The 18,486-nt window shown below is 40.9% G+C and overlaps 1 protein-coding gene across 6 annotated transcripts in view; it reads right to left on the bottom strand.

Moving 5' to 3' along the window:
- TARBP1 (TAR (HIV-1) RNA binding protein 1) overlaps positions 1–17,789 on the bottom strand; it is a 63,964-nt gene extending 46,175 nt beyond the window's left edge. For 4 of the 6 annotated variants that reach the window (XR_005016801.1, XR_005016798.1, XR_005016800.1 and 1 more), the window contains exons 1-8: positions 15,942–17,789; positions 11,035–11,132; positions 9,625–9,694; positions 7,301–7,449; positions 6,164–6,216; positions 4,359–4,456; positions 1,756–1,891; positions 712–808 (exon numbers count right to left, since the gene is read on the bottom strand). Coding sequence is in view for 2 of the 6 variants with exons in the window: in XM_036828481.1 (XP_036684376.1) it covers positions 712–808; positions 1,756–1,891; positions 4,359–4,456; positions 6,164–6,216; positions 7,301–7,449; positions 9,625–9,694; positions 11,035–11,132; positions 15,942–16,875 (1,635 nt within the window). In the remaining 4 variants the exon portion in view is untranslated. The remainder of the gene's footprint in view (positions 1–711; positions 809–1,755; positions 1,892–4,358; positions 4,457–6,163; positions 6,217–7,300; positions 7,450–9,624; positions 9,695–11,034; positions 11,133–15,941) is intronic. The other 2 variants (XM_036828481.1, XM_036828482.1) reach the window with 2 other exon arrangements.
- Positions 17,790–18,486: the final 697 nt, after the last annotated feature.

The following is an 18,486-nucleotide window of genomic DNA, read 5'->3' as shown; positions in this document are numbered from 1 at the left end:
TACCTTGCTCTAAGTCGGGGGTCGGCAAAACCACTCACAGCCTCTTCTGTAAGTAAAGTTTTACTGGAACACAGCCCTGCCCGTTTGTTTATAAACGGTCTATGGCTGCTCTTGAGTAGGTGTGACAGAGACCGTATGACTCAAAAAGCCTAAAATATATACTAATCTAGCCCTTCACAAAAAAGTTTGCTGACCCCTGTTCTCAGCAGTAGTGTTACTGGAGCTCTGTGAAAAACACAGAATAAAGGATTTCCTTGAATGTCAATTTCCTGGAAGACGTGCACAAAAAATACAGAGGAAACCAGGTGAAAGCTTCCAAGAGTCCTCTCCCGGTATGGTCACCCAGCTACCCCACCGACGTGTAAAATGCCTACCAGGGGAGCTCCTTAGAGACCCAGCACCCGGGGTTTTTACTGGGAGCTGGTCACACAGACACCCCCTGCATCGCACCTACAATTCCAGACCCCGGGAAGGAAAGCAGGTGTTCAGTAGAGACCACACTGTTTGTATGAGTACTGCAGGCACAGTAGGTAGGATGGTGGGAACCCTCCTGAAATCCAAGTTCCCAGATGCCAGCCAAAGGCCAACCTTATAAGCAGGGCTTTCTAACGACAGCATCACAGGCCTGCTGTGTTAACTCTTTTATGAACACCGGCTCACTAAGAAAGACTAGGAAACTGGAGTTAACATTAGGAAGAAAGATAAACTCACCACGTCTACCAGATTCATGGCCGCCTGAAGGAGGTAGCACTGCGCTGCCCCTCGCAGCAGGATCTGATGTGTGATCATGGTGCACTGAAGAACGTCCCTGACATTGGAGAAAACACATGCACTTCCATGGTCTAAGGACAATTCTGATAGTTTGTAATAACTGACAACTTGATTTAATATAGCTATACTTTCTAATGCAGTCACTGCCAGGAGAATTTCAAAGCTATTAAATAATTAAGGCCTCTAGTGGAGCTCAATTTTAAAATGAAACAAATCTTCTTTTAAAAACAACAAGATAAGGACTTCCCTGGTGGCGCAGTGGTTAAGAATCCGCCTGCCAATGCAGGGGACACAGGTTCAATCCCTGGTCCGGGAATATCCCACATGCCGCGGAGCAGCTAAGCCTGTGCGCCACAACTGCTGAGCCTGTGCTCTAGAGCCCGCGAGCCACAACTACTGAGCCTGCGTGCCACAACTACTGAAGCTCGCGTGCCTAGAATCCACACGCCGCAGCAAGAGAAGCCACCGCAATGAGAAGCCCACGCACCGCAAAAAAGAGTAGCCCCTGCTTGCCGCAACTAGAGAAAGCCCGTGTGCAGCAATGAAGACCTAAGCAATGAAGACCTAAGACCTAATGCAGCCAAAAATAAATAAATAAATAAATTTATTAAAGCAAAAAAGACAATTTCAAAGTAAGAATTTTACATTTTTTTGAAATACTTTGTAATCAATATTAATATTTGTTATTTTATCTCTAGTTTCCTACATATCAATGTAATAAAAACAACTTACTGGCCTTATTTTTAAAGTGACCATAATCCAATAGTATGTATTATGGCGTATATTTAAATTAGTAATTCATAAAACAAAATAAGTTCAACTACATGAATAAATTTTTTTACTTTTTTATTATATAAAATTAAGAGCAAAAAATCCTGATGCCAATATTAACTAAAACCACTATGGATTAAAGCAGAAGGAAAAACAGAATTTACTAATGGAAAGGTACGACAAATATATGTGAATATACTCAGAGTACATTACCTCAGGGCAAGAAGCCCTTCTATACCCAGGGCTTTACATCTTGGGATATTTGCCAAAGCCTTACATAGAAACAAAATGGGAATGGCACACCAATGTCGGCTTGTCATCTTCTGAATAAACTTTAACAGGAAACCACCTGAAAGAAAAAGTTTTAAGACATCTTTGTTGCCAACAAGCACATGAAAAGATGCTCAACATCATCGGACTTTATGTAGGGAGATGCAAATCAAAAACCATAATGAGATACAACTTCACACCCATTAGGATGGCTATAGTCAAAAGGACAGACGATAACAAGTGTTAACAAGGATGTGGAGACATGCACTCTCAGACATTCTTGGTGGAAATGTAAAATGGTGCAGCCAGTGTGGAAAACAGTTTGGTGGCTCCTTTAAAAGTTAAACATAGAGTTACTATTTGACCTAATAATTCTACTCCTAGGTATATAATTAAGAGAAGTGGAAGATTACATTCATATAAAAACCTGTATGTGAATATTCATAGGAGTTATTCATAATAGTTAAAAGTGGAAACAATCCAAACATCTATCAACTGATGAATGGATAAACAGAATGTGAAGTATCTACACAGTGGAATATTATTCAGCTACAAAAAGGAATGGAATATTGAAAAATGTTGCAACATAGGTGAATCTTAAAAACATTATGCTAAGCAAAAGAAGCCAGACATAAAATAAAAGGCCACATATTATATGATTCCATTTATATGAAATGTTTAGAAGAGGCAAATCTAGAGAGACAGAAAGTAAATTAGTGGCTGACAGGAGCCAGGGGAAAGGAAAATGAGACTTGATTACTTATGGGCAAGGAGTTTCTTTTGGGGATGATGAAAATATTGTGGAATTAGTGGTGATAGTTGTATAACTTTGTGAATATACTAAAAGCCACTGAACTGAACAATTTAAAAGGGTGAATTTTATGGTGTGTGAATTATATCTCAATAAAGCTGTTGGGAACAAAAAAAAAAATCAATGTCATTTCAATTTCATTCCTTTTTAATAAGGTAAGTATTCTAGTGTATTGTAGAAATTCTGATAACCATGTAGCTATATATTTAATAGTTAAGGTAAAAGATAAATTTTTTACTGTTGGAAACCATTCATCTGTTGGAGATATTAAAGAAACACAGGATAAGAAGTACCTATGGTAGCTGGCCTCTGGTATCTGCAAACAGTAATATTAGATCTTTCTCACAGGTTATGTCATACCTACCCTGGACCTAATCACTGTAATTAATTTAAGTATTTTGAGATACAAAAGGATGGAGCTCTATCCTGCTTTCTCTGCTAATATGTGGGATCTTAAGGATCTTCAAGTCATGTAGTTAATAAAAATGTCTGTTTCCTGAGATCATCACTTAGAATGACTTTTAAGAAATCCCTGGACGCTCCTGAAAGGGTATTACATGTATTTTGTATCTCCCAAAGTGCCTAGCCCAGAACTAGATACGCTTAGGATATTGTTGACAGAAAAAACTACAAAGTAAAAACTGTAAATGAACATTCTACCTGCCCTCCCTCCTGTTGGACTAATTAAGTTTCCATCTTCTGCCTCATAGCTCTCTCATGACACAAGGAGGATGGCAACAGCCAAGCCTCTATTGCTTATTCACTCACCACCCTGACAAGGGTCACACGGCCACAAACTCTAGGCGCTCAAACTCTAGGGGGCACTGATCACCGTCATGTCACTCACACTGAGCTGTGGACGTGAGATGTGCCAATGTGGTCGGCAAGTTAATCCCCAGACTGTAAACTTCCAAATCCTAGCAAACTAAAGAATGGCTCTGACAGTTATCTTCTCCAGTTTAACTTTTTAAAAAAGTAATCAAAACAATCCGTTTTCTATAAATCTAAAGTTGTGATATACAGGTGACCATCTTTTCTCTTTCTCCCCTGACTTTTGAATACACAGTACCACTGGTCATCGTTCACCCTATTTGCAGATTAAACACAAAAGAAAAAGTATATATATTTCATAGCCAGGGTCACTTTCTAAGTCACAAAGCCCAGAATGAAAAAAAGACTCGGAAAGAAGAGTGAGTGGGCCCTGCTACTCAAGCAAAAATAACACTGGTTTTGTGCTTTGCTTACCAACATAGCTCATCAGAAAGAAAAATACATCTCCAACCTGAAGAAGTGGGATATTTCTAGGATACAAGGTCTTACAAAAAGCATTTTTTTCTTTCTTATCCTTCTGAGTCAATATCTATAAAGGGACAACTTTGCCACAATAGATATTCTGTTTATAACTTTTTCCTAAGCCCAGGTTCTTTCTTTCTTCGACCTATTTTTTCGCTAATTTTTGAAACTGAATAGAGACAATTGGAAAGAACGGCAAACTGCAGCACACATTCCAAAACTGCTTCCATGCTACGGATACCAATACTGGTATCATGTTATATACAAAAGTAAAATTGTGTACTCAGTTTCAATGGACATGTGTATAATTCGGACAAAATTTGCATATTCTGGAAAAAGGAACTATTTTGATAATACTGATTATAATAGTCATAGGTTGGTGCTTACAACCAACATACTAAAAATTTAAGCTAATAAAATGAAACTCTTTGCTGACACATACTCTTTATTTCTTCTGGAAGAAGAGAAATGTAAGTGACTAAGAACTTCTGTAATTTCAATCCCAATGGAGAACCACTTCCTATCAGCTGGCCTGGGGACCTACAGACAAAGGGGAAAAAAAACAAATATTTTAAATCTATTTACAAATAAGTATACTGAAACTAAATGGAATATGGCCCAAATGTCTTTCAACAATAAAACAATAAAACCATCTTCTTCTTCTAAACCTGCATTTTATTTTTCAGTAAAATCTTGAGGATCCTTCTGATAAAAACATCAGGGATCTTCTAGGAAAACAGACGTGAGTTAGTGATGTGCTATACTAAGCAGGCATGGATTTCTTTTTTATGATACTTTCTCTGACACACATACATGAATCTTGCCAAATAGTATCGTTTTAAAAAAAGTCTAAAAATGATAATTTAAAATTATATTTTATTGTTCCCAACACCTAATCCAATGATTTTAAATCTTTAAGTATTAAATAAAAGAAATAACATTCACAGAAAGACATATGTTAGTAATAAGTAACTTTTGCAAGAGCATTTAATTGTTAACATCTACTAAAGTCACATTTTTTTTCTTTTGCTATATGCTTCGGCCAGGGACATTATCTGTTAATTGAACACATTAGGGTGCTAAGGAACTGAAGGCATTTCGTAATAAATGTGTTTGTCAACTCTCAGAAAGCACCAAGTTGGTTTTACTGCTTTCCAGTCGTCTAATTGCTTCAGAAAACTATTCAACAGTAATGATTATTTGAAAATCAAAAATAATTGGCAAATCTAGCATTGCTATGCTCTTTCGATATTAAATCGGACTAAATATTAATATAACTTAGCACAGACTAACTTAAAAGTTTTAAAGAAGTTGGTGGTGAGAGTTTTTTTCTATTAGAGATATACCAAACAAAAGACTTGCAAGTATAAATAAACTTAGTTTTCAAAATTAGACAACATAATTTCAAAAGCAAGGGAAATTTTTGAAGATATAATTCAAGAGTACAGGTAATGCTCAAAAAATGAGGAAAAGGGACAATACTGACAAGCTCTTCCCAGTATCAACCTTGACAAAGGGTAATGGTGTCAAATAAGCGATATGTCATGGAGAATGGCCTCCACCGTCAGATATGGAAAGGGGAAAGTTAGAATGAACCCTGTGGTAGTGGACTAGAAATGGGTGTGCAGGTGTGAACTGATGGTTTTTAATATGGATGGATGGACGGACAGACAGACACTGAAATATAGATGGTAAGTCTGCTCAGCAGACAGAGCTAAGAAACAGAGGTATACACACACACACACACACATACACACACACACACAGGGAGAGAGATGACGATTAAGCAAATATGGTTAAACAGTATCATTTAGGGAATGTGGATAAAAGATAAATGAGAATTCTTTGTATTATTCTCACAACTTTTCTATAAGTCAAGATCAAAAGTTTAAAAAGTGTCAAGTGTTGGTCAGCCAAAGCCACTACAATTTCCAAGAAGGCAGAAATCAGGAGTAAGGGAAAAGAAGTAGCTATGTAAGATATCCTTCCCAAAAGCCCAAGAATGGATGGGTTCAAAGTAGGAAAGAAAAGAAAAAGAGAAACACCTGACACAACTACGGGAAGAAAGGCAAGAAGAATAACAAACACAGAAGGGATGCCATGGTTAGAAAAAGCTGAATATCTACAAGGCAACATATATTCATGTACCAAATTCATTAAACAATCTGGTCATATTTCATAATCACATTAAATTTATATACCAAATACATATGACTGCATTGCTGCTAAATAACAATGTTTGTTTACCTGCTGTATAGAGAGCTCTCTGAAAGTGCATCCATTAATGGCCCAATAATAAACTAAAAAAAAAAAAAGGAAAAAAGTATTTGATGTTAAGTTGTAACTGTAATTTTCAACAGTCAGCTTGCTGTAACTGCACATCCTACACAGGGCACCAGAAGAGTTGTTACAAGCAAAGCTGATCTCTCATGCTGTAGGTTGGTGTATAATAGTCTTGGAGGATACCTTAATTCCACCAGAACGACAAAACAAATACCGAATTTTCCCACCTGATAAAAACATGGAATACTGAGAGGAGAGTACATGTTGTGCTAAGAAGGAAGAAAAGAATCCAAAGAAGGGACACAGGGTGGAAAATAAAGGTAGTAACAAAGGAAAAACAAAAAGATACTCAAGAGAAAATTCAAGCCCCTATGCCTGGAAGATAAAGGGGGAAAAGCATATCTTCAAAAATATTACTAGACAAAACCAAGCTTCCAGGAAATGCAAGAAGGCTAGGAGAACGTAGAAAAATGATGCATATTAAAACACTATACATGTAGTTGGACAATTAGGAACGTTTACTTCAGTTACCTCTAAACGAGAGGTAAATTACTATACCTACGTCAGTGATCACCTGATTCATGTGGCACCATAATATAAAACTTTAAATCACAGCTGTAGTTCTCACAATCTCTTTGCTTTGTGTGACTTCTGATAAATGGAAGCATAGACGCTAATAATATAGCTCTAAAGGCAACCTCTGCTCAGTACAGTAGATAGTAATTCATTGACTCAGAACTGGGGGTGTAGCATCACTAAACAAAGAGCGATAATTCAGTGATTCAGAACTGTGGAAACAGTATCACTAACACGCTCCTATACCAGTTTTCATGCTGTTGACTTTTGATCAGAATATTGATACCAAAGAACTACTGGTAATGATGCAGGAAGCCTATCGACAAACTACGTTACAGAAAGCGTTCTCCCAGTACGATAGCTAAGTTTAGAGAAATAGGATTTGTTGTATGCAAATCTCTAAAATGTTACTTGCGATTTTCAAGCCCTAGTATATATTTTTGAAGATCACATAGGATAAAACAAATACCTTCGCCCCCTCATCTTTTGACAAAGGGAAAAAGGAAAGGGAAAGGTTGTCATCACCTCAGAAAATTCTGCTGAAAATGGAAGAACCCTTGTTTCACAGAGCTCCAAAAAATGGGTAACGCCTTCTTTGGTCAGGATTTTATTTTCACTTTCAAACATTCTTTTATAAATGCACAGATGCCAGGATGGGTGAAAGAGCCAACATCCTGTGGAAATAAACACCGAATGTTGACTTAAGATTCTCACATTATGTTGCCCCATGTAAACTACATATTCAAAAATAAACACAAACACATTAACTTCATTATAACACCGCAAAAGTGAGTCTCTTTTTAATCACATCTGAGGGTGTTTAATTACTGAATGACCAAAATAACTTCAGTATTTGGTATTCCATTTTCAGAGAGATTCATTTAGAAAGACTGCAAGCTAATGTCATAGTGGCTACAGCGTACAAAAATTAAATAAGGCCCCACACAGGTTGAAACTTTAGGTTTGGGGTGATTTCAACCAATTCTTCTCTCACCTTACTTCAATCCATTTTTCATACAGAAACCTGAAACTGTCCCTGCTCTATTTAAAACCCCTGCGTGGCTTCTCAAAACTCAGACTAAAAAACAAGCGAGGCATGAACTGCTTCTGACAACTACTCCAACCTTACCCCGCCTTCCCACGCCACTGTGCTGTGGCTGACTGGTCTGGTCCTCCACCCCACTGAGCTGTTTCCATCTCAGGGCTTCTGCACCCAGAGCTGTCTCCTCAACTTCCGTGTCACTCTTCAGGCGGGTCTTTCCTAGCTGCCCTCTCCAAGGTATGGCCTCACTCACTAGATAACTCCATTTCTGCCTCTTGTTTGTTGCCTGTCTAGAACTTATAATCAAAGCTATTTTTTCCTGGAAAACAGACAAAAATCAAGTGAAAAACAGTACATCTGTCTCACCACTTTATCCCAGCGCTTAGCATGTACTGGACACTAAGTAAACATCTACTAAGTAAATATACAAGTGAGTCAGAAACAAAAAATGGAGTATGTACCTTGGACATACTTTAACTTTTTTGAAATATCCTTTAACACTATTAGAAAAAAAACTCTGCATTTTTAACTCATGGCATTCTATAAATAAATCAGTCCTTTTTTTTTTTTTTTGTAATTTACACCAAGATGCTTGTTCAATCCTTTGGCAGTGGTGATTTTTCAAAATCTGTCACTGCTATTTGATTTGGTTTGCCAAGAGCTATGGGCAAAACGTGGTAATAACAGAATCATTTTAATAGTAAATGCATAAGTGAAGTCACAACAGGATTCAATTAAATTCTAGCCCCAGGTGGGACTACAGACTCTTATGGTCTGTGAAAAATCCCAGTGTATCAGAAAACAACCATAGCAATCAGCTGAATAAAGCTCAATTCCTAAGGGGTCAAACTATTAAAGTTGTAATTATCTAAAGTAGGCACTAAAACCCATTTACCTAGGTTATTTCTCATGTGCAAACATGATAATGTAGCATTTTATCATTCATATGAATACAAAGCACCATTAGCTTGCATTTAGCTGTCTCGTTGATCTAAACTTAATTTCATAAAATAATTTTAGGAAGCTCCAGCTTCATTTTATTTCTCCTAAAAAGCTCTCATAATATAGAACTAATAAAGGACTTAAAAACCATATTTAAAATAGCATCTTGGAATTTTCTCTTCCTAAGAAGTCCAACCTACAGAACAATAGCTAAAACCTCAAGAAAATAACTCTAACAATGAAATAGATATATTAAGAGAATAAGGATGGAAAGCACTTAAAATATATAATACCAAAGAGCTCTTATTAAAAATGAATAATACACCATGATCAAAACATTACCAAAGAGTCCTTATCTTTTAAGGATATATACTGAAAAAAATTACAGATGAAATGATATGCTGTCTAGGAATGTGCTTCAAAATCATTTGATGGGGAGGGAGCAGGAGAGGCCACCTATGATGTAAGACAGAGACTGGCGTAAGTTGATCACTGCTAAAGCTGGGTGGTGGGGTTCATCATACAAACTCTTCTCCTTCCGTGAATGTCTGAAATTTTCTATAATCAGAAGTTTATAAATTACCATACCTCTAAATTATAGAAAACTCTGCAGTCATTTAAAATTAAATTCTCAAAGACTATTTAAGGACATAGGTAAATGCATTTGGTTATACTGCTGAGTGAGAAAAAAACATTATGAACAATCAATCCAGAAGGTATGTATCTGGAACGTTAGCAGCTGTCTCTTGGTAGCAGTAAATTCATATATTCCTATAACATGCTCTACAATGAATAAAAGTTAATTATAAAATTAAGGGGAAAAACTATCAGTGTTATAAAAAAGCAAAATAAAAGTAACTGTTACCATTTTCCTCTGACACTGCATATTCAAACAGATTGTTTAGCTTTGGTAAAACTGGCTTTATAACATGTATCTGAAAAAACAAAAGCAAAAAGCCACAGGAAATGAAAATTCACCGTTCAAAACTCAGAAGACTTTTCATCTATTTATACAACAGTCACTCTGTTCCTCCTCACCACCCTGGAAAATAGGCAGGGCCTGTATACCAATATATTACAAAGAGGAAAAAATACTGCAACGCTTTATCTAGTTACTCACGTTGTTCAAGGCCACACATTTAGAAGTAGAGTCAGTTCAGAGTTCAGTGCTCTTCATTCTTAGACTCTGCTACAGATACCAGCGTCTAATTTACATACCCTTACAAACTAAAGGTAAATCACAGTTTCTAAATAGTGAGGGTCTTGAGGATATACTGATTCAGGAAAACCGTAACAGTTTATATGTGTTTAGAAATGCTTTTCCTTTATTGCTCATCCTTGTATCGACATATATTTAGTTCATATGAGTAATTATTTTAGTCCACAAACAATGCATCTGGACTGACACCTCCCAGTGGCTCCACGATGGCGGGCCCCGCAGCTACGGACTGGGAACCCCTACAACAGGGGTTCTCCAAGTGTGGTGCCCAGACGGCGGCTTATGGCTCTCCTAGGAACATGTAAAATATCTGAATTCTCAGGCCCCACCACAGACCTACTGAATCAGAAACTCTGTGGGCCGGACACTTTCATAAGCCATCTGGGTGATTCTAATGAATGTTAAAGTTTGAGAACACTGCACTAGAGCAGGTAATCTTAAAGAGATTCTTCTCAACTTAAAAACTCTACGATCCTACAAAAATGAACTCAAAGTCAACTGCAAATGATTTTTCAAGTTTCCATTCTCAGGACCAAGAATGCAAAGATGTAACAGAGAGAGGAAGGGAGGAAGAGAGGGAGGGACGGAGGGAGGGGGAGGGAGGGGGAGGGGAGGGAGGAGGGTGGGAGGGAGGAGGGAAGGAAGGAAGGAAGGAAGGAAATCTACAAAATCTAAGGGCCATTATAGGGTCATTATTTACTTAATAACAATTTACCTCAGACTTTAAGTAACATTTCCCTTAGTGTGTATTTCTTAGGAGATTATTCATAACATCAAGAAACTAAAAACTGGTAAACATTTTAGAAGTAAATGTCAAGGGAAGATCAAATAAGACTGAATTCTTTGAATGATAACTTAAGTCAGCTGAAAGTATTCTTTAATTTCCTGAGTTTATAGTCAATCTTAAATTGCACCTATGCCAGAAAAAAAAGTACGCTTGGACTCCATTATGCTATATCCAAGTTGGCCTTTTTGTATTGCTTTTACAGAATGTTTGGGAAAAAAACCCCCAAAACTGCATCTACATAGGATTTGTTAAAATATGAAAACACTTACCTGATTTCCTTCAAGAGTTTCCATAATTAAAATATAGTTTTCCCAAAACTTTAGAAGCTCATCTTTTTTCTTCTCAGACCACCAAAACAGACTTGGGCCTGATATGGTTTAAAAAGAAAATTAGTTCCTAGATTTAGTTCCTAAATTAGAAAATTTCATAAACTTCTAAATGATAACAGTTCTTAAAATTATGCTACTATTACCAAATGTTGTTTTCTCTAACAATGGAGGGTGCCCCTGGATTAGAGCCTAGGTAGGAGGCTTGGCAAACAAGAATCTCAAAAGGAGGTTTTTTCAAAAAAAATTAAGGTTACTACCTTGGAACTCTGGGTAAGGATGACAGATTTGAACACATGTACTCTACTTTCTCTCCCTAAGAATCTCACTATAACAGTAAGAGATTTTTCAAAGGCAAAAACCCAAGAATGGAGAAAACAGGGGAGCAGACAACAGCAATGAAATAAGGATCCACGAATCAGATGAAAAGCGAACAGAATCAAGAAAAGTGACTATTAAGTTGGCACAAGGAAAGCAAAGAAAAAACATCTGATTCACACTACAAAATCCCCCCAAGTCTAAGGAATTGGCAGCAAAAAATACTTCAGTAAGTAGAGGTGAAAATCAAGGCTAAACTAAACAGGATTTGTTTAATGTGTTTAAGAAACACATCCCCAGATGCCCTTTCCTGTGTTCTGAACAGGAAAAAGACTGGGATTTATTCTCTGGGAAAGGTAAAAGAGTGGGTCTCCAGATTGAGGGGCACTGGACACGGCTGAGGTAAGGGTGAGTGCCACATGAAAACTGGAAATGAACATGTATGCACCCTGGATGCTGAGACCCCCTTCCACCTGCCCCCATCACTGTCTTGGCCTCTCAGGTCCCAAAGGACCTTCTCCATGGCATGTGGCCACCCCAAGAGGAAAGACCTGAAAATACTTTCACCAGAGATTACCTAACAAAATGCCCTGGCCAGATCACCTTACAGCGAGGTGCACAGTCAACAAGCACCACTCATGTGTTTAGAGCTTTAAACTTGACATTTCGTCCCACATTCTTACATAGAAGCAGGTGTCTAAGGCTCACCAGACATCTAGGGAAACCTCTACACTAAAGATCTAGACCAAAACAAATAAACAAGGAAATCTGGAGAAAACAAAACTACACAGGAAAAAGAAAACCTAAAAAAGAAAAAACTTTCACTAATATTTTAAAGGGAGATAAGATAGTGTAGTTATGATATAAAAACAGGATACTATTAAAAAGGGGGCACTGCAAGAACAAAAAAGATCTCATGAGAATAAAAATCTGAGAGCAAAAAGAAGAAACTCAAAGAAAGGACTGGAAATAAAGTTGAGGAAATCACCCAGGAAGTGGAGCAAAAAGACAAAACCATAGAAAACAGGAGAGAAGAGATGTGTTAAAGGCCAGTCCAGGAGGTTCAATAACCAAAAAGAGAACAGAAAGCAAAAAAGGAAGGGAGGAAATCAAAGTAATACAAGAGCAGTTCTCAGAACCGAAGGACATGATTTCCAGATTGAATAGGTCCGAGTGCCCTACACCAGGATGTAAACAGGCCCTCAAAACCGAAATGGCAGAAAGCTGGGGACACCGTCTCTATAATCACCCATGGAGAAGAAACAGATCACTCACAAATAAACACGATTCAAATGGTTTCAGACTTCTCAACAGTAACAATCGGAGCTCGAGCTTCTAAGACATCAGATGGATGCCTTTAAAATTTTGAACAGAAATGTTTTCCAAGCCAGAATTCTACCCCAATCAAACCATCAGTTGAATGTGAGGGCAAAATAAAAGTGTCTAGATACGCTTGGTCTTGGCTTCCAAGAAAACCACAAGAAAACATTATTGCCACACCAACAAAGAGAAGAAAGAGGCTGGATTATCAACCAAACCCTAAACTTTGGTGGGGGGGTGGGGGGCGGTCCATCAGAGAGCTGAGATTGCATTGCTCTCTGAATTCCAAAGGGCAAAAAGCCTCTCCAAGAATAAGACAGGACACACGAACTGCAGTTAAAAAATAAAATAAAAAATTGACAAGTTTTTAAAGGCCAAGAGTGCACAACTTAGAAACTCTGGGAACCCCAAGGGAGTCCACACCCATTCAGCAGCTCTTTTCCTCAAGGCCGCTCCCATGTGTTCAAGAAAGACTGTGGGCAGGGCAGGGGACCCTGGAGGCGTGGGCATGCAGGGCCCACCGAGGTTTGAAAGGACAGCCCATCCATGCCCTGCAGGAGTACAAGGTGGCGGTCAACTGAAGACGCCTGCCTGCACCCTGGACCCTTCCCTGACAGGAGGCCAAAGCTGTCGGCCCCCGGAGGAAACCCTCCCACAATCCCACCCTTGTCCCTGCTCTCATACCAGGCAAAGTTGGCTGCCCCTGGGGATGGCTAAAAACTTGCTCTCCCCTCGACCCTGCACTGACACGAGGAAAGCCTCTTATGTGTTCGGCACTCACATGAAGCAGGTCTGCTGCTGTGGAGGAAGGGCAGAATATCAGCACCCAAGACCCTCCACAGATACAAGCAGAATGCAGCCGCCACAGGAGAAGTTAAGGAAACTCTTAACCCTTCATTAAGTGGGAGGCAGAGGTTATGTGCCACCGGAGAGGGAGCAGAGATGGCTAAAAAGTTTGAACCCTAAGGATCGGGCACATGGGGCCTAAGAAGAGGCTGTTGTAGGAGAAATGAAAAGTTCCCTCCTTCCCCATCTCAAGCTTTGCACCAGGTAACAAACATCAGCAGTCTACCCTTGAGGGAAGGACAGAGGCATGCAGGAAGCTCTCCATCCGTGGAGTCGGCATCGAGGGCTTGAGAAAAACTACAACACTGAGAAAAACCTTACAGGCTTCACACTAAACATCAGGAGGCAACAATCCACCACCAACAAAATCCAAAGCCAGCTCACCAGAGTGACTCAACCCAAAGAGTCTAACAGAGAGGAGTGCCTATCTCGAAGGCATAAATATTTCAGTCTCTGCTGAAAAAAGTGATCCCACTGCCAAGAGATAAAACAGAAAACAAAACCCAACTCAGATATGGTCCAAGTACAGAACTTGTACGTAACTATGCTGAGTATGTTAAAGGATCTAATGGAAAGGTAGACAACATGCATGAACAGTTGGGGATTTTCAGGAGATGGAAACTATAAAAAAGTGACAGAAATGATAACAATGAAAACATATTAGACATAAAGGATCCTTTGATTAAATTATCAGATAGGCAAGGTCTTAAAAAATTTTATCTCAGGGAACTATTAGAAAATACACTACACCAAAACAAATGAGTCAACCAAAAAAGAGGATGAACTCCAGGAAACAAGAGCTCCAACACAGAATCAGGTGAAGGGAATCCCCCAGATGACAGGGAAGGCAGATCTAAGAATGCCAGCTGTGCACCAGACTGAGCTTGTAAGAGGACTCTAGGAGACACTTCTTCAGGAAAATTCATAATGCCTGATGATCTGACTTTGTACAGGAAGGATTTAGACAATTAACTAAGAATCTGGGGCTGAATTAGTGATAAGTATGGAGACAACCAAACATAAATGACATTAATCTAGGAAAAACCTGCAGGAAGGAAAAAAAAAAACAAACCCATCATATATACATAGGTCACCTGTGAACAGTATTTTCATAGTCATAATTTTGTTGAACTCACATTTAACCAAAATTACAAGTATGACATTGGACTTTATGACATTACTAGATCATTTCAAGATATGGCGGTAAATACCAAAATAATCAGCTAAAAGAGGTAAAAGTGGCTACCCTCTGAAATGAAGGAAATGGGCGGGGGCACAAGCATAAGACCACTGCTTATCTTTAAAACTGCAGAATGACTGACTCTTTAAAATAAATGAGTGTTTAACTTTGGTAATTAAAAAAATGTTTTCCAGTGACAACTCTCATTGGATGATCAACTTGTGGACTGTTAAAATATTTACTACCTGATGTTTTAAGCTTATATAAAAATCTAATCTACTCACAACTTCAGCCAAACAAAAATCCTTTACCAGTATAAATAAGTAGGCAGCTCCAGTTGAAAAAGTAGACATTTTCTATCTATTGAGGCAGTTTTGAATCAGTCAATCCATTTTTGACTTTGATAGCTCAGAATTAATTTAAGATGACAAGTGTACTTTCACATAATTTCAGTGAACAACTCAATCAATGGGAACATACCAAACTGAAGGGAGGCCCTGCTACTTCATCTAGTCTTGTTCTGCAATAAAGTGGTAGGAAGCACAGGCTCAAAATGTAAAAAAATTAAAACCTCATTCAACTAAATCAATTTCAAAAATACTCTCCAAAGGTCGACTTAAGGCCCATATGCTTAACAAATATTAATAAATCCTGCTAAGAGAACTACCAAGGGAAATTTCAAAAGAATGTGATAGAATTGTGTCATGGAAACTAACACTCGAGACTCAATTCATCGCTCAGTGAATTGTGAAAAGGAAAGGAAAAATAATTTTTTCCTTTCAATAATTTTCGCTCAGTGAAAGGAAAAATAATTTTCCTTTCAATTTGATGGGCGCTAACTCTTCTTTTCTGCTAGAACGGACCTACCACGATACAGTGCAAATTTGGTCTATAAAATCCTGCCTGGGCTCGTTCCTAAATTATTCCACGGATACAGTATTCCACCTGCTCTGAGTCAGAAAGTTGAGGAGATGCAGACTCTTCTCGACTGCAGTGATCTGTGTCAGTTCAGAAAACACCCTCGACATGAGGTTCCCAAGGTTTTTCAGGCTTTATGGGGACCATGAGAATAACCCAATTCAGTACGTATCTCGGAGACGACCCCAGGAGCTGACTGTCGGAAGCAGGGGGCCTCCCTCCCAGTAAAGCCAGGTAGGGATGGGCCCGGGGGCAAAGAAGCAAGTACCGGTTCCTTCCTGGGGGGCGCACGCGCAGTTGGCCCCCAACTCCGCCGACACCTCCACCGCGCGCTGCAGCAGGTAGCGCGCCCGCTTGCGCGTCAGGGCGTCCTCGGCCCGGGTCAGCCCCGCCTGCACCGTCCTCCAGAAGCGCCAGCAGCGCCGGGCGTCCGGGCCCGCGTCGCGCGCCGCCGTGGCGCGCTCCGCGCCGGGCTCGGGCAGCAGCTTCTCCGCCAGGGCGCTCAGCACCAGCAGCTTCGGCTCGACGCGGCCCGGCCCCTCGGGCGCCCCGGGGGCGACCAGCCCGCCCCACACGGCCCGCAGCGCCGCCCCGCCGCACCGGCCCAGCGCCGGCAGCAGCCGCCCGGCCACCAGCGCCGCCGCACCCTCGGCGGGCCCCGCCTCGTCCCCGTCTAGTGCCAGGGCGAGGGCGGCCCGCGCCACCCGCTCCAGCAGCGGCGCGTCCTCGCGGGGCCGCAGGCAGGGCCCCACGGCCACCAGCACCTCCACGGCCGCCTCGACGGCCCCCTCGAGGCCGGGCGCGGAGCCCGCGGCGAGCAGGTCGCGCAGCGCCTCCTCGGCCAGCGCGGCCGCCAAATGCGGGCCCCCGGCGAGGCGGGCGCACGAGTGCAGGGCCGCGCCCGCCGCTCTCATCACGCGCCGGCGCTGGCGGGCCGCTGGGCCGGTGTCCGCGCCGCCCGCGGGGCGCCCCCGCAGGCCCCGCAGCAGCGGCACCAGGTACCCGGCGGCGACCTCGCGCGCCGCCTCCGGGAGCGCGCCCGCGCCGCCGCCGCCGCGCGCCTCCTCGTCCTCTAGTCGCTGCAGAAGAAAGCGCAGCGTCTCCACGCGCTCCGCGGAAGCCTCTTCGCAGCACAGCGCCCCAAGCAGGACCCGGGGGTCCCGGCTCTGCGAGAGCAGTGCATCCGCCAGCACCCACTCCATTTGCCCCGCCCGCCGCCGACCCCGAGCGCCCACGGGAAGGCGCCGGCGTGCGCTAGTGCGTGCGCGTGCACGGTGGGCCCGGGCGCGCGCCCGCAGGTAGGGGGCTTGCAGCCCCGCCCTAGTCCCACTAGGCGAGCTTTGGGCAGGTCTCACCAGAGCTGCCTTGCATCTGATACTCTCGCTTCTGCCCCTTACTTTTGTAAGAGGAAAAGAGGCCCTCGTGAAACGTTAATGTCGTATCTATACCAACTCCATCGATTCCTAATTGGAGATTGGCCTGCCCGAGGGCTTTAAATCATTCAGGCGTGCCTGTGAGGATGGGCCAGAGGTACACCAGGAAGGTGTACTCACCATCACCTAGAAGCTCATTTTCAAAAAGGTGCAGCCTGGCACCACCCACACAGAGACTGACATAGTGGGTCCGGAATGGGTTCCCGACATCTGCTTAAAAAATAAATAACGAAAACCCAAGAATGAGGTAGAGGCCCTTAAAAGTACCATAGCTATGAGCCTAGGGCTGAAAACGAGATACCCACCACGACGCTGGCAGTCAAATGCCCAAGCGGACTCTTGCATGCAGCCCTTCGCACACAATGCTTATGCTCCCACATGTGGTCCCCCAAATAGTCCACGTGTCTGTATGTTCTGTATATCTGACAGCATCTACTGCTAAGTACAGAAACAGAAACCTCACCTTAGCATGCACGGTACTGGTTTGGTTTCTAGCTCAATCCTAGGCGAACTGAATCAGTGACGTGGGTTTTCACTTTGCCTTCAACCATAGAGATCTCTCCCTTAGTCCATGGAGAAGTCACAATCTCACCTTCAAAGAGCTTGATGTGTAATAAACATAATGGATAAAGTGTAATTTAAAGTTATTTAAGTTTGTTTTATGAATTTAAAATTATTTAATTTTTAGATTTTTGGTTTTATATAATTTAAAGTTATTTACAGTTATCTGACATCATATACACAAGATTTTTTTTCCGTATTTCAGGGTCATTCAGTTTTCCATTGACAGATACATAAAGAGTTCAATTGTAAGCCTACGTAGAATGTGTCAGTAAATATCCATTGCCTTCAACATTTAATGTGCCAATAAACATCAGTTTCCCTCAATATATATTCTTCATATATCTATCAAACAAAAATGTGCAAATGTCTTGAGCAGACACTTAACAAATGAAGATATGCAAATATAAGCATCTGAAAAGGTGTATCATTATTCCTTAGAGAAATGCAAATTAAACCCTCAAAGAAATACCACTTCACACCCATCAGAATGGCTAAAATTTCAAAGATTGAAAACACCAAATGGCTGTTGAGGATTTCCTTTTCTTGAAACTCTGTCTTCCTCTAGTTTTCATCATATAGCTTCTTCCTGTTTTTTTCTTTTTCCTGTTTCCCCAGCTGTTTCTTTTCCATCTCTTTGGGGAAGAATCCTCTTTCTCTTCCTGACCTGTTCATATGGATGTTTCCAGAATTACAGCTTCAGATCCCTGCCTGTTGTTCTCACTCTAAATTTTCCCTGAATAACTTCATTAAAACTAAAGATTCAACTATGATTTACATGCTAATGATGAAAAAAATCTAGATATCCTGCACAGATCT

This window comes from Balaenoptera musculus, chromosome 16, assembly GCF_009873245.2.
Source record: "Balaenoptera musculus isolate JJ_BM4_2016_0621 chromosome 16, mBalMus1.pri.v3, whole genome shotgun sequence".
Classification (NCBI taxonomy): domain Eukaryota; kingdom Metazoa; phylum Chordata; class Mammalia; order Artiodactyla; family Balaenopteridae; genus Balaenoptera; species Balaenoptera musculus.
Note: the sequence above shows the minus strand (reverse complement) of the source record. Positions and strands in the feature narration are given on the sequence as shown.